The sequence below is a fragment of the Rhinatrema bivittatum genome, chromosome 6, assembly GCF_901001135.1.
Source record: "Rhinatrema bivittatum chromosome 6, aRhiBiv1.1, whole genome shotgun sequence".
Classification (NCBI taxonomy): domain Eukaryota; kingdom Metazoa; phylum Chordata; class Amphibia; order Gymnophiona; family Rhinatrematidae; genus Rhinatrema; species Rhinatrema bivittatum.
The window spans coordinates 182,372,517-182,398,740 of record NC_042620.1 but is presented as its reverse complement, the minus strand read 5'-3'; the positions used below and the strand labels follow the sequence as shown (position 1 = coordinate 182,398,740).

At 46.6% G+C, this 26,224-nt stretch overlaps 1 protein-coding gene across 3 annotated transcripts in view; it reads left to right on the top strand.

Moving 5' to 3' along the window:
- Nucleotides 1-26,019, top strand: part of TMEM237 (transmembrane protein 237) — a 159,076-nt gene extending 133,057 nt beyond the window's left edge. For all 3 annotated transcript variants that reach the window (XM_029606272.1, XM_029606271.1, XM_029606270.1), the window contains one exon: nt 25,335-26,019. In XM_029606272.1, the coding sequence (XP_029462132.1) occupies nt 25,335-25,402 (68 nt within the window). In that variant the 3' untranslated portion in view covers nt 25,403-26,019. The remainder of the gene's footprint in view (nt 1-25,334) is intronic.
- The last annotated feature ends 205 nt before the right edge of the window (nt 26,020-26,224 follow it).

The window sequence follows — 26,224 nt, the reverse complement described above, 5'->3', positions numbered from 1 at the left end:
CTTCCAGCCTGTTTCTGATAGAAACAATGCTGGATCTCTGGGAGCAGGTGCGTTTAGATCTTGCATCTGGCAGGAGTGTGATTTTGGTATCGGGGGGGGGAATGCAGGGTCTGGTGGTAGTGGTGGGGTGCGGCCAAACAGTTGAGACTGTAGGTAGATGGAAGAGAGCCAGGGGGAAGCCAGATAGCAAATTATGATCCCAAACGGAGAAAGGATGATAGGGGGGGTGGCGGCCCCAATTCCCACAACACTTTACTGATTTAGAAGGGGTTGGCGGGAGGGGGGTTGCATGGCCAACAGTGCTATCTATTAAAATTGGCCGAGGAAAGGAGATACTTGGGCCACAGACCCTTTTTCTTTTTTTGTTTTAGTTTTACAGCACTGCTTAGCTAGATATCCAGTTAAGTAGCAAGTTATCCAGCCACACAAGGCCAGATAACTTTGGATCTGCTTGAAAACAGGTGTAAAGTTATCCGGCTAACTTTGGCATATAGATTTGAAAAGTGGCTAAGTTAGCCGGATAACTAAAACTCTCCCCGGAATACCTCTTTTTTAATCGGCTAGATTTTATCCGGATAATGACTTATCCGGATAAAATCAAGCTAAAATATTCAAATTTTTGCCATTTGGATTGATAACTTGTGAACTATTTGTCTGAATGGCTTTGAATATTGACGTCAATATGAATATCCGCCATTTAAGTTCTATCCATTTCTTAGTCCTGTGATGGAGGTGTATATTATACCAATATAAATAGATATTCCATTCCCTCATTTCAGATCAACCCACAATGCCTTCTCCTTACCTTGTAAGCTCTGCAGTTCTGTTGCTTTAATATTGTTTGTATTATATATACCACTCTTCTCTCTCTTTCTACTCTCTCCGTTGCCCAGTATAACTATATCTCAGTTGAGGTTTTCCAGGTACAATGTCTTTGTGACAGCTACAACATCCAAGTCAGCATCTTCCATTACTGCTTCTAGATTTGGGACATTATTTCCCATAGTATGAGCATTAGTGTATATAAGTATCCAGATCTTTTGACCACATTCCTCTATGTATTTAAAGATGTACTTTCCTGAGTACTTTTACTCATTTCAGGGTTTTATTTATCAATCCTCAAAGTGTTTAAAGTCCTCCTCAGTAGGTTTGCAGTCTGTTTTGGAAAATGCTGCATTCCTTCTTTGACAGGTGGACCCCATCTCTGCTCAGCATTCCTCACATCACCTCATTATCCAGGAAGCCAAATGCTCTTGTTCATTCATCTCTAGAATGCAACCTTCCCTGTCTGGGCTTTTATCCTTGACTGGGAGGACAGAGGAGAATATCACCTGTGTACTTATCTGCTTTAACTTGTCTCCCAGATGCATGAAGTCTCCTTTGATAGGCTCTGTGTAGTATACCTAGAAGTATTATCCATGATAACATGCTCCTCAAAAATGAGTCACCGACTACCACTACCATCCATCTCCTAGATGCTGTGGTTGTTGAATAATTGTAGTATGCGCTAAAACATCACTCTTACCTCCAGTGTGTTGAAAGCCCTGCCACCTGAAAGGGGGACAAAATTAGCTGCAGATTCTGGCGGTTCATTAAGATCTTCACAGGCATGCAATGAAGTATATCCCTTTATATGCCTCTTCATGCGAACCCGAGGAGAATGCTGAGGAAAGAAATGTACCCAGGCAAGTGGGAAATGCACCAGGGTAGACGCTAGTCTCAGTTCAGCAAGTCTCACTCTAGCTGACCACTCACACCACTACTGGAGACCTTGAGTGCATTAGCACAGAATCCAGCCCCACTGGAGTACTGGAGACACACCCTGACGGGGCAAAGCAACGCTCAAACCAACTCTCCCACCCCCACCACCCTCTCATACAGACACATCCACTTTCCCTTATACAGACACACACTTCTCATACAGACACACACCCTCTTATAAAGACATCCACTCACACCCACCCTCCCTGTCATACAAACACCCCCACACCCCCATCCTCTCATGTGCATACACACACCCTCTCATCCACACTCACAAAGTCTCTCTCACACACAGGCACTCACTCTCACAGGGCAAGTCTCTTTCACACACACATTTTGGACCTTCTCTGGCTGCAGAGTAAGGCCTCTTCTGCTGCCAGCTCCAGGGGAAACGCTGACTTTTAACATCCAGGATTTAGAGCAGCGGTTCTCAACCTGTGGGTCGCGACCCCGGCGGGGGTCGAACGACCAAAACACAGGGGTCGCCTGTGTTTTGGTCGTTCGACCAAAACTGATCTGCAGACCGACCCCAACGGCCCGGTCCGCAGACCAGTACCGGGCCGTTGGGGTTTTTTGCCGGCCCGCAGCGCCGCGGCTGCTGCGGGGAGGCGGGGCGAAGCTGGAGACCTGCCTCCTCCAACCCCAAAAGGGAGCGCGTCGCGGTGCTCCTCCTACTTACTTCCTGCCCGCCCTGCCCCGGAAGACAAATGTTGCCGGAGCCGCACGGGCAGGAAGGAGGAGGCGCGTCAGCCGCGTGCAGAAGAGGAGCAGCGGGGCCGGGAAGACTAGGGCCGCTGCAGAGCCCATCCTGTGGTAACCCGTAAAGAAGAGGCCCAGAGGTGAGAGAGAGGTGTGTGCGAGTATGAGATGAGTTGAGAGATTGTGTGTGAGAGTGAATTGAGAGACTGTGTGTGTTTGCAGAGACAGCATATGAGAGCCTCTGTGTGTGTGAAAGAGACAGCATGTGACAGTGAGAGCCTGTGCTTGAGCAAGGCAGCATGTGGGGGTGTGAGAGAGCCTGTGTGTGAGACTCAGACAGCCTGTGCCAGTGAGAGACTGTGTGTATGAATGATTGCATGACAGAAAGAGCATGTGACAGTGAGATCCTGTGTGTGTATGTGTGTTTGAGAGAGAAATGCATGTGAGAATGAGAACCTGACTGTGTGTTTGAGGGAAGAAGACAGGTGGAGAGAAAAGAAACAGAAAAAAAGGCAATATAAAAGGAAATGGCAAAAAAATAAAGGGAAGCAGATGTAAAAAAAAAATAAATTACTTTTTACTGATTGGTACATGTAATCTTTGGGAATGTGCAAGAGTAGCACTTTCTCTATGGCGGATCTCACAATGTACGAGATCAACATGGAGGAAGTGGAAACCCAGGGGGCCTGCACAGAGGAGGCAGCAGAATGGGCTTCAGTGCCAATAGCAGCAATCAGCGCCTCCCCAATAGCCACGTGGCAGCAGTGGCAGTAATTAGATTAATTGTTTGACTCAGCTGGAGGTGACAAAGTATGAAGTGGGATGTGAAATCAGCTTGATCTGGTGGAGAATTAGGATTGCTGTTACACATGAACTGTATTTGGCAAACATTAAATTAAAGGGAGCCAGGATAATCAATTGAAGCCTGCAGCTGAGGACTGATTCATTATGACTCATGTAGAAATTAGTGCATTTTCCAGATTAGTCTGCATAACACAATTCTCAACATTCAGCATTATTTCTGCTGCATAGAGTTTTATCTGAGAGGCTCTGAGGTTGTGAGGGAGCCAGTAAGAGTGAGAGCATGAGTGTGTATGAGAAAATCCAGGGGAGTAAGAGTGTGTGTGAGTGGGGGGGGGGGGGGGGGGGGGGAAGAGAGTGTCTTACACCCTGAAAGTGTGTCAGTGTCTGTGAGAGTGAGAGGTTATGGTGGATATAAGAGCATGAATGTGTATGTATGTGACAGTGTATGTGTGAGAGAGAATGGACATGTGAGTATGTGTGAGAGAGAGAGGATAACCTCCTAATCCTCGACAATATCAGGGTGACTGGAAATCAAGAGCTCCCATGTATGGACAGCAGGGGCTTTTTAAAATCCTTATTAGTTTTAATTATTGTGTGTTATTTGATATATGTGCTGTTTTGAAATATTATTGGTGTTTGGGAAATTATAAAAATGTATATGATTTTAATTAATAGAAATTCTATTTATCAGTAATTTTAAAATATTCTTTTATTAGTATGGTTTTACTATTATAACTGATGCTTTATGTTTCTTAATTTTATTGTTTTATGAGGAATTGTGGTTCTGTTTATAAATGTCATAATAAATAAGTATGCACTAAAATCCAACCCCATCCATAACCCCGCCCCATATGACCAAAGCCCCGCCCTCGCCCCGCCCTCGCAGGGCGAGGGCGGGGCGAGGGGTCACCGCAACATGAGGAACTGTATTACGGGGTCACGGCATTAGAAAGGTTGAGAACCACTGATTTAGAGCTAAAGGCTGAAGATTCGGATAGAGATTTCCATTCTACTGAGTGATCACAGATGGGAATGTTTTCAACCTTATCAGTTGTTGGACATCTAGGTATTGAAGTCACAGAAATCAAATTTAACTTGGCCAAAAGGGGTTATCAAAATCATTAGACCCTTTTCTTTTCCTAATTTTTGAATCATCTTGGCTATGAGTGGAAATTGGGAGAAACACATAAAAAAAACCCCCTTGATTCTATAGGATTGGAAAACATCCTTCACTAGACTGTTCCTTGCTGGTGTTTTGGAACAATAGATGGGAACTTTGTTGTTGAATGGGGCTGCAAAGAGATCTGTTTGCAGAGTTCCCCAAAGTTGAAAACGTTTTGTGCTATACAGTTGTTCAATGACCATTCGTGTGATTGCAGTTGGCGAATTAACATGACAGCTATCTGGTTTAAGTTTTCAGGAAGACAGAAGGCTATCAGGTACATCTTTGCAAAATGCCCATTTCCATATCTTGCAGGTCTCTTGACAAAAAAGTCTGTTCCTCCTTGTTTTTTTTTAGGCTGGTCATCATTAGTTGATTGTCTGAATTAACACCACTTTCCCTTTTAACCAGGGAGTTAACATTTTAAAGCATTGAAGATTGCTCTTATCTCTAATTGGTTTTCGTGGAGCAGTCTATCTTATGGAGACCAAGTTCCCTGAGAATAAAAGTTATTCAGATGGGTTCCCTATCCTTGATTTGGAGGTATTGTAGCTGGATTTAAAAAAGGTTTGGATAAGTTCTTGGAGAAGTCCATTACCTGCTATTAATCAAGTTTACTTAGGGAATAGCCACTGCTATTAATTGCATCAGTAGCAAGGGATATACTTAGTTTTTGGGTACTTGCCAGGTGCTTGTAGCCTGGATTGACCACTGTTGGATTTTGGGAAAATGATGATGAATCCTATGGATTGAAGGGTTTTCATTATACAGAGTAGAGGCATGATCTTCCTGAAGGGCATTGCTGAATAAGAGACAATCATCCAAGAAGGGAAAACCATTTTGTGAACACCCTGGGTGCTGCCATGAGGCTGAAAGCGAGAACATGATACTGGTAATGCTCATTGGTTATGGTAAAATGAAGAAGTTTCCTGTGAACCTTCTGCATTGAAATATGTGTGTAGGCATCTTAGAGGTCCAGAATGGTCAAGGCAGTCATTGATTTCTAAATGTGGAAGGATGGTTCCTAGAGATTTCATCCTGAACTTTTTTCTCTTTAGGTATTTGTTACGTTCTCTGAGATCTAAGATGAGTTGGAGACTACTCGTTTTCTTTGGAGTGAAGAAGTAGTTATAGAATCCTGTGTTTCTTTGTGGTACTGGGAATGGCTCCACCAGAGTTATTGCGAGGAGGGCTGACAGTTCTTATTGAAAGAACTGGAACTGTTCTGCATTCATGAAGTGATTCTTTGAAGGATATGACATATCCTTCAGCAGAGGTGTATTTCTGAAAAGTTGAAGTGGGGGTCTGATGGGAGGTTGGTAGATTATTTGCTTCGGATCCCTCTTCCTAGGCACGCATGTGTCCGACTCACCACAGGATAAAGGGCCCATGGCAGGAAAGTTACCTTGGCGCCTCCTGATGACATCATCGCCTGCTCTCATATAAGACTTCCTCTGAGAAGAGAAGATGCCTCAGCAATGGGTCTCCTGCATCCTGTACAGTACATATTGCTTCTCTGTGTTCCTGGTTCCTATTTCCTCATCTAGCCTTGCTTTGCCTTTCTGTCCAGTCTTGTCTCGCCTTCCAGTCCAGCCTGTCTTTCTTGTTGTTGTCATCAGTGTCTCCTGTGTATTCATGTCCACCCTCGGCTAGTTTCTTTGAAGCTGACCTCTTGCTTTGACCCAACAATTGCCTGCCACCTGGACCTGACCTCTCGCCTGAACCAGACTACAATTGCCTGCCGCCTAGACCTGCCTCCTCGCCTGGATCGGACTGCCCTTGCTTGCTTACTGCCCTGACATTGACCCTCCTCTGATTTCTGTAAGCCTGCTGTTCACTCTGTTTCAGGTGTACCTCTAGATTCTAACTACTATCCTTGCCCTTGGAACCCGCCTAAATCCTGCTGGCCGCCAGAATCCAAGGCCCCAACCCGTGGAGGAGGAGGCAGATGGTAAATGTAAAGGTTCAGCTGTCTCGTACAGGGTGTATTTGTCAACTGCCGGCAGGAGTGGCTCAAGGCAATCTGCTGCCTGAGGTTAGAAAAATAGCCTAATTCAACTTATTCCTTTACAGAACAATACCATGCAGATCCACTATTGTTCTACCTCTCCCATTTTCTCCCAGTCTTCTAGTTCTACCTCTAGGTATGTCCCCATTTTGACAAAGTCTGTATTTTTGAAAGTCGAAACTCGGGTCTTTGTGTGACTTCTCCGTATCCTGTTTGTGATGTCAAATCATACTGTTTGATGATCACTGGTGGGCACCTACCTGGACATTAGAGACATTATCCCCTTTAGTGATCACTAGTTCGAGTATAACTCCCTCCCTCATGGGTTCCATTACCATTTGTTTGAAGGGAGCCCCTTGCAGGGCATCCACTATCTCTCTACTTCTGGTCGATTCCGCTTAAGGGATTTTCCAGTCTACATATGGCAGATTAAATTCTCCAACAATCAACACTACTCTCTTCTTTCCCACCTTTTGGATGTCTTTGAACAGATCTCTGTCTAATTCTTCCGTTTGAGTCGGAGGCCTATAAACCACACTAGTAAAAATGGATGCACCATCATCTTTTTTTTAGGGTGGCCCATAATGCTTCCTCTCTACCCCACATTCCTTGCAGTTGTAGTTTGGATATTGTTTTTAACATAAAGAGCTGCTACTCTCCCTTTTCTGTCCTCTCTGTCCTTCCTTAACAAGTTAAGAAAATAAGAACATAAGGACATGCCATACTGGGTCAGACCAAGGGTCCATCAAGCCCAGCATCCTGTTTCCAACAGTGGCCAATCCAGGCCATAAGAACCTGGCAAGTACCCAAAAACTAAGTCTATTCCATGTTACCATTGCTAATGGCAGTGGCTATTCTCTAAATGAACTTAATAGCAGGTAATGGACTTCTCCTCCAAGAATTTATCCAATCCTTTTTTAAACACAGCTATACTAACTGCACTAACCACATCCTCTGGCAACAAATTCCAGAGTTTAATTGTGCGTTGAGTAAAAAAGAACTTTCTCCGATTAGTTTTAAATGTGCCCCATGCTAACTTCATGGAGTGCCCCCTAGTCTTTCTACTATCCGAAAGAGTAAATAACTGATTCACATCTACCCGTTCTAGACCTCTCATGATTTTAAACACCTCTATCATATCCCCCCTCGGTCGTCTCTTCTCCAAGCTGAAAAGTCCTAACCTCTTTAGTCTTTCCTTATAGGGGAGTTGTTCCATTCCCCTTATCATTTTGGCAGCCCTTCTCTGTACCTTCTCCATCGCAATTATATCTTTTTTGAGATGCGGCGATCAGAATTGTACACAGTATTCAAGGTGCGGATTCACCATGGAGCGATACAGAGGCATTATGACATTTTCCGTTTTATTCACCATTCCCTTTCTAATAATTCCCAACATTCTGTTTGCTTTTTTGACTGCCGCAGCACACTGTACCGACGATTTCAATGTGTTATCCACTATGACACCTAGATCTCTTTCTTGGGTTGTAGCACCTAATATGGAACCCAACATTGTGTAATTATAGCATGGGTCATTTTTCCCTATATGCATCACCTTGCACTTATCCACATTAAATTTCATCTGCCATTTGGATGCCCAATTTTCCAGTCTCACAAGGTCATCCTGCAATTTAACACAATCTGCTTGTGATTTAACTACTCTGAACAATTTTGTGTCATTTGCAAATTTGATTATCTCACTCATCATATTTCTTTCCAGATCATTTATAAATATATTGAAAAGTAAGGGTCCCAATACAGATCCCTGAGGCACTCCACTGTCCACTCCCTTCCACTGAGAAAATTGCCCATTTAATCCTACTCTCTGTTTCCTGTCTTTTAGCCAGTTTGCAATCCATGAAAGGACATCGCCACCTATCCCATAACTTTTTACTTTTCCTAGAAGCTATAGCCCAGTATGGCCTGGTATGGCCTAGAAGCTATAACCCGGTATGGCCCGGTATGGCCTAGAAGCTATAGCCCGGTATGGCCATTTCCCAATTGTGAGAATCTGTGAGCCATGTCTCCATAACAGCAACAATGTCCAAGTCTGCCTCTAACATGAGGGTCTGCAGATCAGCGATTTTATTGCCCAAACTATGAGCATTTGTAGTCTTACCTTTTCAATTTTTCTCCCTTGATTTGTAGCAATTCCTAGGCAACTTTTCTGCTTTTTTGGGCTGATTGATTTTATTTTCGCCTCCCACGACCTGTATTGCTTAGGGGTGACATGCCAATTTCATTGGCCATTTTCTGCCACACACCCCCCCCCCCATTCTTTTATTTTAAATGCCTTATAATATATGATCTGAATTTTTCATTTAGCATCCTCTTTCCTGATACAGACAAATGTAGGCCATCCTTTTTCTGCTCCATACACGACACCAGCCTCCAATATATCCCAAACCATTTTCTGTACACCAGGTTTTGAGCCAGGAATTGAAATTATTTTTATGGCATATCTTCTCATTTCCCTTTCCATGAACAGGTAATTCTTCCGAAAAGGCAATGTTCTTTGCAGTGTGTCTTATCATCTTGCCTAGATTTAGGAAATCTTTTTGTACTTCATGGATACCATTTCTGTTGAGGTCATTGGACCCCAGATGGCTGATAACACGGATATCAAAGTTCCTTCTTTCATCTTCAATGACTTGGACTATCTGGTTTGCATTTCTACTAGTTGAGGATCCCAGAAGGCATTTAACTGTTGTGTCACCATCAAAATGTGCTCCCAAATTGGTTCCTTTGATGACTGAGTCTCCCAGCAGAAGCAGTTTTCTTTTATGATATCTTATTCTGTTGCAGGGCTTCTGGGTACATTGGGTGACTTCACTTTTAGAGATCACTTCAATATCTATTGCTGAGGCTTCTTCATTCTCCAGTGCAGAAAAGCATTATGTAGCGATAACATTGGGGAGACTGGGTGTCTTTTCATCACAGGCCTTATTCTGCAGGAGTCCACTGTTATCCAGTTGTTCCTGGGTTTTTGAATTCTGGAAGTCTGACATCTGTGTGGGAGAGGGGGTTTGATGCACAGGATGCTGTAAAGTTGGGGAAGGTGGGTGTCTGTCACATGTCTTGTTCTACCAGAGCCCATTCTAAACCATTTTTCCCTGGGTTTCTGTGGGAGATGGGTATGAGATACAGAGTGGTTCAAGAAAGAAGAGTTTAATTGAAACCTAGATAATTGCTCCCTTAGATGAATGAGCTTCATTTTAACCGAGACAGCTGAAGGCAAAAGGAACAATCTTTGATTGTCCAAATGAAAGACATTTAGTTAATTTATCACTAATTCCTTAAATCATATAAATAAGGTAAGGTAAAATTTAGGTTCTAGCAAGGATTTTTACTTTTTAGATATTTGCTATTAGTGTTAATTGCGCTGGAAGTGGACCCTTGGCTTGGTGCGGGATTGGTTACGGCCCTCTGGTCGGACCCGGAAAGTGCCTGCCACTAGGAGGCGGAGCACAGGAGGAGACAGAGGCTAGCTGGAGCTTCGCCAATAGCAGCCCGGGGTTCCCTCAGGTTGAGCCCTTGGTTACCCGGGCCGCCTGGTCTTAGATGGGCTTCGCAGGGCTTCTAGAAAGAAAGTTCAGAAGAGTACCCACCACGAACAAGAGTGCGCGGTCAGAGCCCAAACAGGGAGGTCCAGAGGTCGCAGGAGGCCGGAAGAGTGTCCGAATGTATAGCGAGGATCAAGGCCAGAGTATCAGTCCAGAATGGTCAGCCAAAACAGGGTCAGTATCAGAAGCCAATCTGGGCATCGTCAGGTCAGGCAGAGGTCAAGTTCCAGGCAGCGATCAGAGTAATCAGGTCAAGCAGAGGTCAAGTTCCAGGCAGCGATCAAGAGTGGTCAGTGTTCAGGCAGAAGTCAGGTCAGGCAGCAAACAGGAGGAGTCAGAGAACAGACAAAGGTCAGTACCGTGAGATCAGTCCGAAGGGTAATTCCAGGAATGGAGAGACGAAGGAACAGGAGATGCTGACACAGGAGACACTGGAACAATAGACACTGGAGGGCAAACTAGCAACACCGGAGTGTACAACCTGATTGCCAAGGCACCGTTCAGGGGAACGGGCCTTGCCTTATATAGTGAGACTGTATGATGTCATCAGGGAGCGCAGGGTTCGGGTTTCCCGCACTTGGCCCTTTAAATAGGGCGACGTCGGCCGTGCACGTGCCTAGAGGCAGGACCGAGGAGCAGGAAGACGCGGAGCCCCTACAGGAGTTCCGCTGTGAGGCCGGCATCGGAGACGGTGAGCGGGGGAGCTGGGAATGCTGTGCACTAGCTGCGGCAGCAGAGGAGGTAAGCCCGGAGCTAGCAGATGGAAGGGAGAGGTGAGCAGGACTGGCTGTGGAGTGGCCACAGCCGGGAAGCGCAACAGTAAAGATAAATAGGTAGAGTTTGAAAACCTATTTTACAATCACTGTGAAAGTTTGTTATTATCTGAACTGTAAGGAAATACTATATAATGGCAGAAGAAGTAATCGAAGCTAATTAACTAGGAGTGCAGGGAAGATCATATAAGAAAGTAAACTCAGGGGTGGGTGGATAGAGGGGTAGGGAGGGAGGAAATTAAACAGTTGAGATTACTAAACATTTAGAAAATTTTAGGCTTTCACTATAGCAGAAGCAGGACCCAGGTAAGATTCTCACTGCTAGCAGCACTGAGGTATAACCTGCTCACTGTTCAGTTAAGTAGGACATGTGCTTGGAGATACCAGTTCAAACTAGATTCTAGTTACCTGCAGCTGTGTAACGGAGTTTCAACATAGTTTCAGAGCATTCCTAAATCTCTAGGAGAAACTATTACTCTCCGTTCCCCACTTAAATAACAGGCTTGGAAATTAGAATAATATCTAGCAATTATTATTCCACCTAGAATGCAAGTGTAAGAATTTCAGCAACCCCAAACCAAAAGAGCAGCAGAAAGCAGAATTTTGGGGGTTTTTTTTTCCCCCTTATACCTCACAGCCACACATCAGGCAGTTAGTAAGAGAACATAATTCTACTATCTCTATTGCGAACTCTACTATTTAGCTACACACAAGACAGATTAGAACATAGAGAAAAGTAATATATCTCTGGATGGAGAGAAAAGCAATATATCTTTCGACTAGAACCCAAAATATGCCCTGCCACCTAAGATAACCATTGATATACAGCAGGAACTACCACAATCAGTTCTACTGCTACACCCTTGCAATCTTCTCCTAACCTCAAACCCATTGATCCTTATCCAGATGAACCCTAGAAATTGTCTCATACCTTTCCTTTGGGTAAACCGTGCAGGAGAGCCGGCGAGCATCCGGTCTCCCGACACGCGCCCAGGCCACTCTCCTGGGTGCGGGATTCACTAAGGAAAGGTATGCAAATTAGGGCCCGCAGTAAAAAGGAGGCGCTAGGGACACTAGCGCGTCCCTAGCGCCTCCTTTTTGACAGAAGTGGCGGCTGTCAGCGGGTTTGACAGCCGACGCTTAATTTTACTGGCGTCGGTGGTCAAACCCGCTGACAGCCATGGGTTCGGAAAATGGAAGCCGGCAAAATTGAATGTCCATTTTCCAACCCATGGGCCGCAGGCTGTGGGCAGATTTAAAAATTTTTTTTTTTTAAGATTCTTTTTTATTTTTTATTTTTGGGGCCTCCGACTTAATATCGCTATGATATTAAGTCGGAGGGTGTACAGAAAAGCAGTTTTTTCTGCTTTTCTGTACACTTTCCCGGTGCCGGCCGAAATTAACTCCTGCCTTTGGGTAGGCGTTAATTTCTGAGAGTAAAATGTGCGGCTTGGCTGCACATTTTACTTTCTGTATCACGCGGGACTAACTAATAGGCTCTTCAACATGCGTTTGCATGTTGCAGGCGCTATTAGTTTCAGGGGGGTTGGTCGCGTGTTTTTGACGCACTATTACCCCTTACTGTATAAGGGGTAAAAATAGCGTGTCAAAAACGTGCGGCCAAAAGGGGGCTAACGGTGCGCTCGGCCAAGCGCACCATACTGAATCGGCCTGCTTGTTATAACCAAAGACTATTTTAAAAAACCTGTCTCACAAGTTATTCTGTCATCACAAAAAGACTACTTGGCAAAGAAGACTTGCTATTGGTCACCTGGAAAATACCTTGCAACTTACCCAATCAACATCTAAAAGATTGTTCTGAAATATTCCAGTGTTCCCTGCTGATACGTCTACCTCATTATCCCTCTCCAAGTGTTACCCTATTACAAGTTTTTTTTAACCTCTATCTAATGTGCCTTACTTTTCTAGCACCCTGATATATTCTCATTTGTCTATATCAACAATGCCTACATATCTGAACTTGTTGTAACTCACTTTTAACTCTTTTGTTGGAAAAGTGTGTAATAAATAAACAATGATGATGATCACTAAGATCTATGAATTTGCAACAGGAACTGAACTGGGCACACTAGATGGGCCTTATGGTTCTTATTTGTTATCATATTCTCTATTTCTATAAAGATACCTATGATAGAGAGTTCTCCCAGGACAAGCAGGATGGTAGTCTTCACATATGGGTGACATCATCATATGGAGCCCTGTCACAGAATACTTTTGTCAAAGTTTCTAGAACTTTGACTGGCACACTGAGCATGCCACTAACCCTATAGCCACCAGAGGTCCCCCTTCAGTTCCTTTTTTCCGTGCAGCAAGTTGCCTCGCGCTTAGGAGCTTTGTGAGAAATTTCTCACAACTTTCCTCACGGAACTTTTGAAGTTTAATCTTCCTAAAATCACCCTCACTAAGGTCCCCCATCGCGCTCCATTCCCTCCGGCACTCGGTAAGTGGTTTCCCCGCGGTTTGTGGTCGATTCCCGGCGGCATTCTCTTTGATTCTCAAGTGCCACTGACCGGAGAGATGCCTGATGGTCATCAACCGCGTGCCCGCCTTTTTTCGATGGCGACAGAGTTCAGAAAATGCCCCGAGTGTCCGAGGACCATGTCCATCATGGACCCTCATACCGTTTGTGTTTTGTACTTAGGTCCCTTGCACGAAATCCGTCGATGCCCTAGTTGAGCACAAATGACCCCTAAAGGCCGGCATGCTCGTCTGGACAAAATTGAGCAGTTGTTTGCGTCAAAACGATCTGCTCCATCGACTCCAGTTCAAGTGCCACTGACCGGAGAGGGCTCATCAACCTCGGAGATGCCCCGCCATGAACATCGAGGAGCGGGTGACCTTCTGTCACCCACACCATCGAAAGCATCGGTGTCATCGTCCTTGGTGCCGGAGAAGGACCGGACTGAGCACCGAGGGAAATATTGCCACCGGCACCGACATGCATCCCTGCCCATGCCGGCACCGATACCACAGCGACATCGACTTCCACTAAGCTGCCTACAAAGAGGGCCCGGGGAGAGGAGTCCCCATCCTCTTCTGGACCCATGACCTTGAGGCGTTCCCCACCGATATCTGTGCCGGGTACTGAGCCTTTACAGATTGCTGTGGTGCATCCAGTACATGCCTAGCCTGCCTCCTACCCCAGCTGCCGTGCCATCCATGCTGGCTTTTTGAGTGGAATTGGACCACATGGTCCAAGAGGCAGTGATGAATGCTCTTTGGGGCTTCCATTTGCCACCAGTGCCGGCCCCCATACCGGCACCGAAACCGATGTCCTCGATGTTCGCACCGCTCTTCAAGCGTCTAGACACCCTTATCGGTGCCCTGTCCACTCAGCCCGTGCCATCGGACACCCCAGCACCGAGTCGCACATCGAAGCCTCAGCATGTCCCGATTCCGATCCTGGGTTCCTTGGAGGAAGAAGAAGGGACGTCCGGCCCGATTCCAGCATGGGATCCACTGATGCCAGAGCCCATTCCAGGGCAATCGGGACTATCGATGCCTAAGCGCACCGCATCCGTCTCGATGCCTGTACCGATGCCGCATCCATTGATGCCACCTCGACATCCATCGATGCCTTCTCATCCTCTCGATTCTGGCATCCTTCCTCCCTCAGAAATCCTGGTGGGTCAGGAACACACTATGATCCATGGGAGGATGCATCCTTGGACCATTCCTCACAAGATTTCCGAGGAATTGCTTTCAGAGCCTTCACCTCTGGAGGAAAGGCATCGTTCTCCCCCGGAGGACCTCTCTTTCGCCAGCTTTGTCAAAGAGATGTCTGAGTCCATACCATTCCCACTAATAATGGAGGAGGACGCTCGCCACAAAATGTTGGAGGTCATAAGAACATAAGAAAATGCCGTACTGGGTCAGACCAAGGGTCCATCAAGCCCAGCATCCTGTTTCCAACAGTGGCCAATCCAGGCTATAAGAACCTGGCAAGAACCCAAAAACTAAGTCTATTCCATGTTACCATTGCTAATGGCAGTGGCTAGTCTCTAAGTGAACTTAATAGCAGGTAATGGACTTCTCCAAGAACTTATCCAATCCTTTTTTAAACACAGCTATACTAACTGCACTAACCACATCCTCTGGCAACAAATTCCAGAGTTTAATTGTGCGTTGAGTAAAAAAGAACTTTCTCCGATTAGTTTTAAATGTGCCCCATGCTAACTTCATGGAGTGCCCCCTAGTCTTTCTATTATCCGAAAGAGTAAATAACCGATTCACATCTACCCGTTCTAGACCTCTCATGATTTTAAACATCTCTATCATATCCCCCCTTAGCCGTCTCTTCTCCAAGCTGAAAAGTCCTAACCTCTTTAGTCTTTCCTCATAGGGGAGCTGTTCCATTCCTCTTATCATTTTGGTAGCCCTTCTCTGTACCTTCTCCATCGCAATTATATCTTTTTTGAGATGCGGCGACCAGAATTGTACACAGTATTCAAGGTGCGGTCTCACCATGGAGCGATACAGAGGCATTATGATATTTTCCGTTTTATTCACCATTCCCTTTCTAATAATTCCCAACATTCTGTTAGCTTTTTTGACTGCCTCAGCACACTGAACCGACGATTTCAATGTGTTATCCACTATGACGCTTAGATGCTCCAAACGAGGTGATGGCGGTACCAGTTCACAAAGTTCTGCTTGACCTCTTGCATCACCTGTGAAACCATCCAGGTACTGTTCCTCCAGTAAACAGGAAAACAGATGCTACTTACCTGGTCCAACAAGCCCCAGATTTCCAGAAGAGCCAATTGCCCCGCCATTCTGTGGTTGTAGAATCAGCCCAGTAGAAGGCTAAAAGATCCCATCCACACTCCTCTGCCCCTCCTGGAAAGGATCAGAAGGCATTGGATGCATTGGGGCGAAGGGTCTTTCAAGGGTCCATGTTGATAGCACGAATAGCAGGATATCAGTTATATGTGACCCAATATAACAGAAATCTCTGGAAACAAGTCCAGGATTTTGTAGAGAATCTACCACAGCAGCAATAAGACACCTTGTCTTCCATCCTACAGAAAGGATTGGAAGCAGGTAAGCATGAGGTCAGAGCTGCTTACGACTCTTTTGAAACAGCATCCAGAGTCTCGGCAGCGGACATCAGTGCTAGGTGCTGGGCATGGCTCAAGGCCTCAGAGTTATGGCCGGAGGTGCAGGATAAGCTTGCAGATCTCCCCTGTACAGGAGAAAACCTGTTCGGGGCAAAATCCAAGATGCAGTGGCCCGGTTAAAAGATCATCATGAGACCCTGCATCAACTATCAACTGTCACCTCAGATGCACCCTCCGTAGCCCACAGGGGCTTACGCAGGGACATCAGAAAGCAATTCTACAGACCAAGCAGATATTATCCTTCTGCGTCCCATGCTCAACCAGCTCGGGCCCCTCAGAGAGGATATACCCACCAAACGTAGACACCTAGAGCGCAGCCAGCTCCACAAACTGGTCCTGTGACCGGTTTTTGACTCCTTTCCAGAGAGCAGCAACCATCCCCCCTTGATCCTGCAATTCAATCCACCAGTGGGAGGCTGTCTTTGTCACTTTGCAACCAATTGGCAGCCAATTACCATGGACCAGTGGGTGCTATCCATCATAACTCACGGTTACTGTCTAAATTTTTCAACTGTACCCCCGGACTCCCCACCCAGTCTAGTGAGGAGCCAGGACGATCACACCACACTTCTCGAGTCAGAGCTCTCAACCCTTCTGTGTGCCAGGGCCATAGAAACGGTTCCCTTGACCCAACAGGGAAGAGGGTTCTACTCCAGGTATTTCTTAATTCCAAAAATGACCGGTGGCCTCCGGCCTAATCTGGACCTCCATGCATTGAACACGTTTCTATGCAAGGAACGGTTCAGGATGGTATCTCTAGCCACCATGCTTCCTCTATTACATCAAGGGGATTGGCTCTGCTCTCTGGATCTTCAGGACGCATATGCCCATATTGTAATCTTCCCTCCTCATCGCAAGTACCTGCGATTTGTAGTGGGACACGGGCATTATCAATACAGAGTACTGCCATTCGGCCTGGTCTCGGCGCCCGAGTGTTCACCAAGTGCCTGGCAGTAGTGACTGCACATTTATGCCACAAGGGCATACACGTTTTTCCATATCTGGATGACTGGCTCATAAAAAGCCAGTCCAGACAAGGAGCCCTCGACTCCCTCGGTCTCACTATACGGCTCCTGCACTCACTGGGATTTCTGATCAACTACCTGAAATCCCTCTTGACACCGTCTTATCATCTCTCCTTCATAGGAGTAGACCTAGACACCACAGTAGCCAAAGGGTTCTTACCGAACAACCGCACAACCACGCTGTCCAACTTAGCCAGCTCTATCCACGGTCGACAAACAGCCTCAGCTCTCCAACTGCTCACGTTTCTCGGCCACATGGCATCAACAGTCCATGTCACCCCAATGGCACGCTTAGCCATGAGACTGACACAGTGGACTTTAAAGTCTCGATGGCATCAAGCCACTCAGCTGCTTACGTCCCTTGTCCACATAACCAGTCAACTTCGTTTGTCTCTTGCTTGGTGGACGCACAAGGCCAACTTACAAACAGGTCTACCTTTCCAGCAACCATTTCCTCAGGTGACCTTAACCACGGATGCCTCCAACCTAGGTTGGGGAGCCCATATTGAAAGCCTTCAAACCCAAGGGACTTGGACAACAACCGAAGCGACCTGTCAGATAAACTTCCTGGAGCTTCGGGCAATGTGGTATGCCCTCTATGCATTCAAGGAATGCCTTTCCAACAAGGTAGTCTTGATCCAAACAGACAACCAAGTTGCAATGTGGTACCTGAACAAACAGGGGGGCACGGGCTCTTATCTTCTCTGTCAAAAGGTGGCACAGATTTGGGCCTGGGCCCTGTCACACTCAATTCTACTGCGAGCCACTTATCTAGCAGGCACAAAGAATGCACTGGCGGACCACCTCAGCTGACATTTCCAGCCCCACGATTGGTCCTTGGCTCCCTCTGTTGCGAGCAGAATCTTCCACCGGTGGGGTCAGCCGATCATCGACCTCTTTGCGTCCAAGCAGAACCGCAAAGTGGAACGCTTCTGCTCCCTGCACAGGGACTGGACAGCACCAACCATGGATGCCTTCGCCCGTCCCTGGAACATAGGCCTGCTGTATGCGTACCCTACGATTCCGCTAATAAGCAAGACTCTCGTGAAGCTACAATAAGACCGAAGCTTAATGATACTCATAGCCCTGTATTGGCCATGCCAAGACTGGTTTCCATATATCTCTGTCCAGGATCCCATTCGCCTGGACACGGAGCCCAACCTCATAACACAGAATCATGGAAAGTTACACCTCCCGAACTTCCAGACCCTGTCTCTGACGGCCTGGATGTTGAAAGGTTGATTCTACAACCACTCAATCTTTCTAATGGTGTCACTCAAGTCCTCGTAGCTTCATGGAAGCCTTCCATTCGGAAATCTTACCACTCTAAATGGAAGAGGTTTACCTTATGGTGCACACAGAAGGGCTCTGACCCCTTTTCTTGCCCCACATCCAAACTATTAGCCTATCCTCTAGCATCTTTCGGAATCTAGTCTCCAGACTTCCTCTATACGAGTACATGTCAGTGCCATCTCTGCGTACCATCAAGGTATAGAGGATGCCCCGATTACGGCTCAACCCCTGGTGAGTCACTTCATGAGAGGCTTACTACAGCTTAAGCCTCCTCTACAACCACCGGTCATGGCGTGGGACCTCAATGTAATACTTGCACAGCTCATGTGTCCTCCTTTTGAGCCCCTGCATGTCTGCGAACTCAGATATCTTACTTGGGGTAAGTGAGATACAGGCCCTTGTGACTTACTCGCCCTACACAAGGTTCCTCCATGACCGCACTCACCCTAAATTCGTGCCTAAGGTGGTCACTGATTTCCATTTAAATCAGTCCATAGTCTTGCTCACTTTCTTCCCAAGGCCTTATGCTCACCCGGGTGAGCGAGCTCTGCACACCATGGACTGCAAACGTGCATTTGCATTTTATTTAGATCGCACTGCAGCCCATAGGAAGTTCACCCAACTCTTTGTTTCATTTGACAAAAACAAGCTTGGAATTGCGGTGGGCAAGCAGACTCTCTCCAACTGTTTGGCAGACTGCATTGAATTCTGCTACCAACAAGAAGGCCTTCCACTTCAGGGACGAGTGAAAGCGCACTCAGTCAGGGCCATGGCAACGTCAGTAGCACACTATCGTTCAGTACCGATTACCGACATCTGCAGAGCTGCGATGTGGAGTTCTCTCTACACCTTCGCAGCACACTACTGCCTGGACAAGGCTGGAAAACAAGACTCCATCTTTGGCCAGTCTGTCCTGCGAAACTTATTTCCAGTATAGAAACCCAATTTGTCCTACCTCGACTCGCTGTGAATTTCAGGCTGCCTCATTATTGCCAGCACCACCCCAGTTGTTGTGCCTGTTGCGCATGTTGTGTGCTGCTTGGCCTGCTTCTTATGAGTCAGCTTGTAGCTTGCTATTCACCCATATGTGAGGACTATCATCCTGCTTGTCCTGGGAGAAAGCAGAGCTGCTTACCTGTAACAGGTGTTCTCCTAGGACAGCAGGATGTTAGTCCTCACGAAATCCACTCCACGAAGTTGGGTTTGATACCGTTTTCTTATTTTATTTTTTACTCGTACTTTTTGCTACAAATGAGTCTGAAGGGGGACCCCTGGTGGCTACAGGGTTAGTGACATGCTGGGCATGCTTAGTGTGCCAGTCAAAGTTCTAGATACGTTTGACAAAAGTGTTCCGTGACAGGGCTCCATCTGATGATGTCACCCATATGTGAAGACTAACATCCTGCTGTCCTGGGAGAACACCTGTTACAGGTAAGCAACTCTGCTTTCTCTGGACACTAGTAATAATAGAAATCAAGTGTTTCTTTTCCTGTGGAGAATATTTTAAATTTCTCCAAGGACAAGCAGGATGATAGTCCTTGCACATGGGTGACATTATCGGATGGAGCCCGGTCCAGAACTTTGCTTTCAGAGATTCTAAAACTTTCAAACATGCCCTACTGAGCATGTGCAGCTGTAGTTATCACCCTGCCTCTTAGGCAGAGTCCCTAAGTCTCTTTTTTTCCATGGAACCGTGTGGTCGCGGGAGCTATGTGTGTCACGGTATTCAGCTTTGCTCTCTCCTCCGTGTTTTTGTAAGTGATTTTTTCTAGAGCTGCAGCTGTTTTTCTTTCCTTTACCTTACAGTAGTTTTATTTTCTTTTTTCTTTTCCTTTTTTCCTCTTCTTTCCACGGGCCTTAGTCGCTGTGCAGCTTGACAGTCTAATACTATCCCTTATTAAATAAATACTTCACTCAGTCAGGTTCTGGCAGGTCTGACAGAATGCAATTTGTGGGTGATCCATGTAGGCCGCTGAGCCTGGGGATTTGCCTGAGTTCTACCTGGGCAGGAGTTCCATGTTGTTTCACTGATCGATCGGCATTGAAGGAGGTTTGGACAATGAAGAGATCAAGAGAGAGCTCATCAAGAGAGCTCTCTCATCAAGAGAGAGCTCATCCTCCCCACATTCAATGGCACTAGTCTTCATGGGCAGGAGCCCTGGATGATGTAGCCTCCTCTCCTGCTTGCCTGTGATAGCAGTGCAGTCTCCTTGTGAGAGAAGGTGAGCAGGAGTCTGGGCAAGTAGCTTGCTGCTACACTTTTGGTGCCATGATCAGTATTGGTTGCCCATGCACAATTGTGACCAATGTACCAATGATCTGACACATCAATGTCTGGCCCGCATTGGGAACCAGGACTTCCATTAAGCACCATGGTCACCCTTGATGCCATCGAGGTGTGGGGACTTCTGTGTCATAGGTGACTATGGACACCATAGAGTCTCGATGTACTGGAGTCATCACGCACTTTGGGCCTCGATGTGGCAGAGTAGCAGCAGTAATCTCCAGAGTTGGGGACCGGGACTACCATGAAGTGCCATGGTCCCCCTCGATGCCAGACGTCCTTGGTCCCATCGAGATTTGTGCATGGCCACCCCTGACGCCATTGAGGTGCGTGCCCTCGATGCTGTGGCCGTCCTCTATGCCATCAAGGTGTGTGCCCATGATGCCATCGTGGTGTGGAGCTGCCTCGATGCCATGGCCACCCTTGATGCCATCATGGTGTGGAGCTGCCTCGATACCATTGATGCCCTCGATGCCATCGAGGTGTGGGACCGCCAAGGAGGCCATTGAGTGTGTTCGCCAGTGATGCCAATTGTTGCTGCTTTCGACGATGTCGAGCACCATCAATGAAACACTGGGATTGGCACTGAGCGCTCTGGCTGCCCTTAAGGCCATAGACTGCTGGGGCTCCTGAGAGCCCTCAAGTGCCACTGAAGCCCTCGGTGACAGAGATTTTGGCCTTGGATGAACTTGGGCCATCTACTCAAGGCATCCTGGCGTGCAGAGGCATCCAGGTGCAGTTGTCTGGTGCACTCGGGGCTCCTTTGCGGTGTCTAGATGGGGCACAGAGGGGCACTGTCCTGTCCCAACACTGGCCTATGGCTTTTGGGCACCTTGGATGCCGATGAGCTCTGGGGTCCTGAGCCACCTAATGAGCACTAGGGTTGCTGTCGAGGCTATTGTCAGCCATACCCATTGGCGAGGGACACCATCGAGCTTGCAGCATCGATGCCCTCAGATGTTTAGGTGAGCCAAGGAGAACCGTTAATGGCACTGATGAAGCATGTTGGGACTGCAGAGCCTCCGCCTGCAGGCACCCCTGGCATCCTTGTTACCGTCGGTCCATCGATGCCTTTACGCACCAGGGTCTCTATCTGTTCTGCCGGGTTGTCGATGTCCATGGGCATTGGGGCGCCAGGTATGGCACTATATACCATTGAACTGATCAAGACACGCTCAAGCGTCGAAGCGTGGTGTGCAGCATTGTTTGGTGCTATTGATGGGCTCCACTGTTGGAGAGAATGACAGTTCTGTGGGCCCTATGGGTGACGGCACTACAGTGGGCACTAGTGGACTTGGTCAGATGCCGCTGGACACTACCGCAGAGCACCAAGGCACCGGTCACCATGGATTTTGCTGCTACCGTTCCATGAGGGAAACAGTGGTGAGTCATTCTCAAAACAATTTCAAGGGCTATGCTCAGTCTCTTGGAGCATTATCTGGTACTAGGGGTACCATGGGAGCAGCGCCATAGAATGCCACCTGCTATCATGCCATAATCAGAGCCCCAGTGGTACTGGGAACGCTGTCGTAACAACACACCTATTTCTTCAATGAGAGTTAGTGCAACAGTGGAGTACAGCATGTGCTGTTGGGTACGGCAGGGGTCATCTACTTCAAGTGCCTCGGGTGCTGGCAGGCAGCATTCTGTCTGTAGGTGCAGTACATAGCCATGCCAGGGTTCTGCCATCAGTGTGTCAAGGTATCAGCCTCCTCATTTGTTCTGCACTATAAGATGCTAGGGAGCACTGGCAAAGAAGGCGCCATAACACACTCTGTGATTGCTTTTTGGTAGCACACAGCCACCGACTCTACAAGTGGTGCTCAGTCCTTGATGTGCCATGGGATTCTACCCACAAGAATGGCGAGAGGGTTTGTAGGTGTGCTGCCATCTGTAGGAAGGGATACCACTGTATGAGTACTAGTCAGCGTGCTTTTACAGCGAAGGGCACTATTCTTCCAGTTACCTTCTACTATATGGGTGGGTGTGTGTTTCCCTCGTAGCTAGCACAACAGGTTATGCGCCGCAGCCACAGGACTGACTTAAGACTGTGTTCCTGGTTGAACCCTTAAGAGAGTAGATACCAGGAGGGTAATGTTGGTAGTCTTCTCCTTCCTCAGAAGAGGACTATGTCTTTCAGCCCCTCTTGTGTTAGAAATCCCCTTTGTGGGGAAGCCCCTGGGACTCAAACCCTTGCAGGCTTATCGCCAAACTGGAGCCTCGATTCTTTCAAATTGGTGCATCTCTTTGTAGGCCAGGACTGGAGGACAGTAGCGGCGGTCACTGTACCTTTTTTGCTAGGGTCCCTCAGTTGATTACCATGGTCGTTTACCCCATCTGAGGGTGGCTGTAAGTGGCAGCATTGGTCGCTTTGGAAGTTCGTCAATCGCCGAGTTTAACCCAACTCTCACCTGGAGAGTTGGAAGGTTTTTCGGGATCGAAAGGTCATGATTCTGGTTGCTTACCTGTCCTTTCAGAAAGGGAAGATACAACTGGGTTTCCAGGGCGACCCATATGGCTCCCCCCCCCCCCCAGATGCCTAATTGTCCATCTCTACAATGGGTGTCCCTCGTTCTCCGTTTCCCGGAGAAGGAATGTCACTCTTCTGACTGGCAGTTGGTCTCTGTTCCTCACAGGATCCGAGAGCTGGTCGGGCGGTAGCACTTTCCTTAGGTCGTCCTAAGGCACATCAGGTCTATTTCGCGAGGGAGCCATTCCAGATTCGGTCTCCCCATCATACTAGGAATCTCCTCATTGGGGTAGCTGTCCAGTGAAGATTAGGTTTTTCTCCGGTCCAGGAGATATATGCTAAGCTCTGAACCAGGAGATATTTGCTGAGCTCAATGGGCGTTTTTCATGGAGGACCACTATTGCCAGCCATTCTTGTCTGCGGAACCCTACCTCAGTGAGGAAGGTTCTATTCCATCTAATTGGCAAGTATGCATCTCAGCCTCTTGCCATATCCATTGCTGAGGGAGTTGGGGGACAAAGGACCCCGCAACAGAGGTGTTTCTCTTTGGTTGCACTGGCTTGCAAAGTGTACTTCCCCATTTTAGGGATAACCCTGTCTGCAGGCAGGAGAGTCCTGATTCATGCAACGGTTGTTGCATTTACTGGACCGCGTGCTTCCTTGAGGGAAGCATATGAAATCATGGATGAGGTATTAATACCTAAGGTAGGTTGGTGGGCAGTCTGTTCAGAGATCACTCTGACCCTGTCCTGGCATCCTTAGGATTTCCTAGCCACTGAAGAAATCCTGTTCTACAGGGGTTTATACTTGCAGCACCCCACCTTCCTGTCTCTTGGTGGAGTGTTTCTGGAATTCTTCCCTGGGAGATTCGCTCTCAGTTTCAGCTGTTCCAAGCAGGCTGAGAGTTCTGTCTTGGAGGGTATCTCCCTACTGCAAGTGGAAGTGAGTTATTTCACTTGGCATTAAGATACACAACCTAGCGACTTGTTCTTACCCCTGCAACCCATCGGTCTGCCTCCTTGTGTCCTTTGCTCCTTCTGACTTCCAATTGGAATGTCGGCGGGGAGGGGAAGAAAAGCTAGGGCATACGTAGTATATCTTAGAGTATATCTGCAGGGAAGGATACACCACTTTCCCCCTGTTTTTGCCAAGTTCTGGCCAGTATTGCCTTTAGCATTTCTAACTTTTGTCCAAAGTGCCTTCTTGCTGACCTGAACTATCTTGTTTCAGGATGGATAGCCCTGCTCTTGACAGGGTGCAATGTGGGTGAGCTTCAGGTGTAAGCTTCAGGTGTAACTTATCTCCCTGCTCGAGGGTTTGGGCTAGCAATCCCATTCAGGGATTGTTTTTTATCCCCTGAAGTTCTTGATGCTGTCCTGCTTGGTCAGCTATGTCTGGTGCTTTGGCTCGTAGGGTCTGTCACAGACCCTGCTGTTGTTGCTGATTATACTTCCAAACATTGCTTGGGTTTTTCTGCCCATTGTGGCTATCAGCCAAACATGGGGCACACTTCTGCAGATGCATTCTGTCCTTTAGGTGCCAGTGGACCACAGTTTCTTTCTGGGGGCTCTCTGGCCCCAGTTAGTTTTTTGGTTGTCTTGTAACACTGAAGGAAACTATGTGGTCTTTGTCCAAGAGTTCTTCTCTTGTTTACATCTCTAGACTTTTTTCTGTATCCAGGAGGTTGTGTACCTACTGTCAGTTTCAGGATTTACTGATACGAAACCCTGCTTGTAATGTTTTCCATGATGCGGAGTATGTTCCTTGCTGGCTTTCCCATCAAGCCTCTGCCTTAGGTGCCTCTGCTACATATTGAGGTTTTGTGTCTCAGTCTTTTCTATGATTTTCTCTTGTAGAACCCAACTTTTTTCCAGCCTAGACCTCTTAGTGGGTCGACTGCTTCACAGGCTAATGGAAGGGAGGTGGTGCTTTCAGCACAGTGCAGTTTCTCGCTTTGTCCTGCTTGGACAACTTATAGCTTGGGAATCACCCATGTGTGAGGATTACCATCCTGCTTGTCCTATGAGAAAGCAGAGTTAATTACCTGTAACAGATGTTCTCTGAGGACAGCAGGATGTTAGACTTCACAAAACCCACCCCGCTCCTTGGGAGATGGTTTCTCCTTGTATGAGCTATATTATGGACTGAGGGACTCTGCCTAGGGGGCAGGGTGATAACTACAGCTGCACATGCTCAATAGGACATGTTTGAAAGTTCTAGAATCTTTGAGATCAAAATTCCAGACTGGGCTCCATCCGATAATGTCACCCATTTGTGAAGACTAACATCCTGCTGTCCTCGGAGAACACCTGTTACAGGTAAGCGACTCTTTCTTCTTTTTTTTTTTCCCCCAGAGCTGATGTTTGCTTCGGATATTGAGGAATGTCCTGAAATGGAAAAAGGAGCCAAAGCTCAGACCTAGAAGCAGCACAGAGCCAGAGTAACATACTATTTTATATCTAGTTTATTTGTATCATATTTTTGTAAGCAAGATATGTATTTTTATATTGTTTTATATAGTTACCTTAGAGTTATCTGTTTATAATTAACTGTATTGTGATTTTAAGGAATTTCTTTTATAGAGAGATCAAACATTATAGAGTGTGTGTTTTCTAATGAGCGATTAAACCAGACTTTACAGCAGACACAAATAATGCAGAAGATGAATCAGGATTTCTGTGTAGTCATGTCTTCAAATTATGTGTTGAAGTACTGATATTGCAGCCTCAGTGTCACAGGTCATGGGGTAAGATATACTATTATCTACCACCCACCCAGGTACTTGATACGGACATTACCGTAATATATATTTTATGGACCAAACACAAACTTGATTTTCATTGTTTGTATATGTAAATAATCTTTTGCTTTCTGAATAGTTTCACTCAGCTTTACTTATGTGTAAAATTTGCTTCTTTCCCTTATTGTATACAATATATGAAATATTATATAAAATATCAAATGTGCTAATATCACACCAGTCACCACTAAGGTTAGCAAATGTGAAAACAGACTCAAGTAAAGAACATACTTATAGTAGTATGCAGTCTTTTATTATTATTTGAATGTTTTATATACCATCATTCCATATGAGAATCACTGGATCAAAACGGTGTACAGGTTTAACACTCACAGACAACGGATGAGTTACAGAGGCAGTCATACATATAGATAGACATTCAAGGAAACAAGCCAAATCTAAGGGTGTCTTTCATAGACAGACATATAGCTTATTTATTTATTT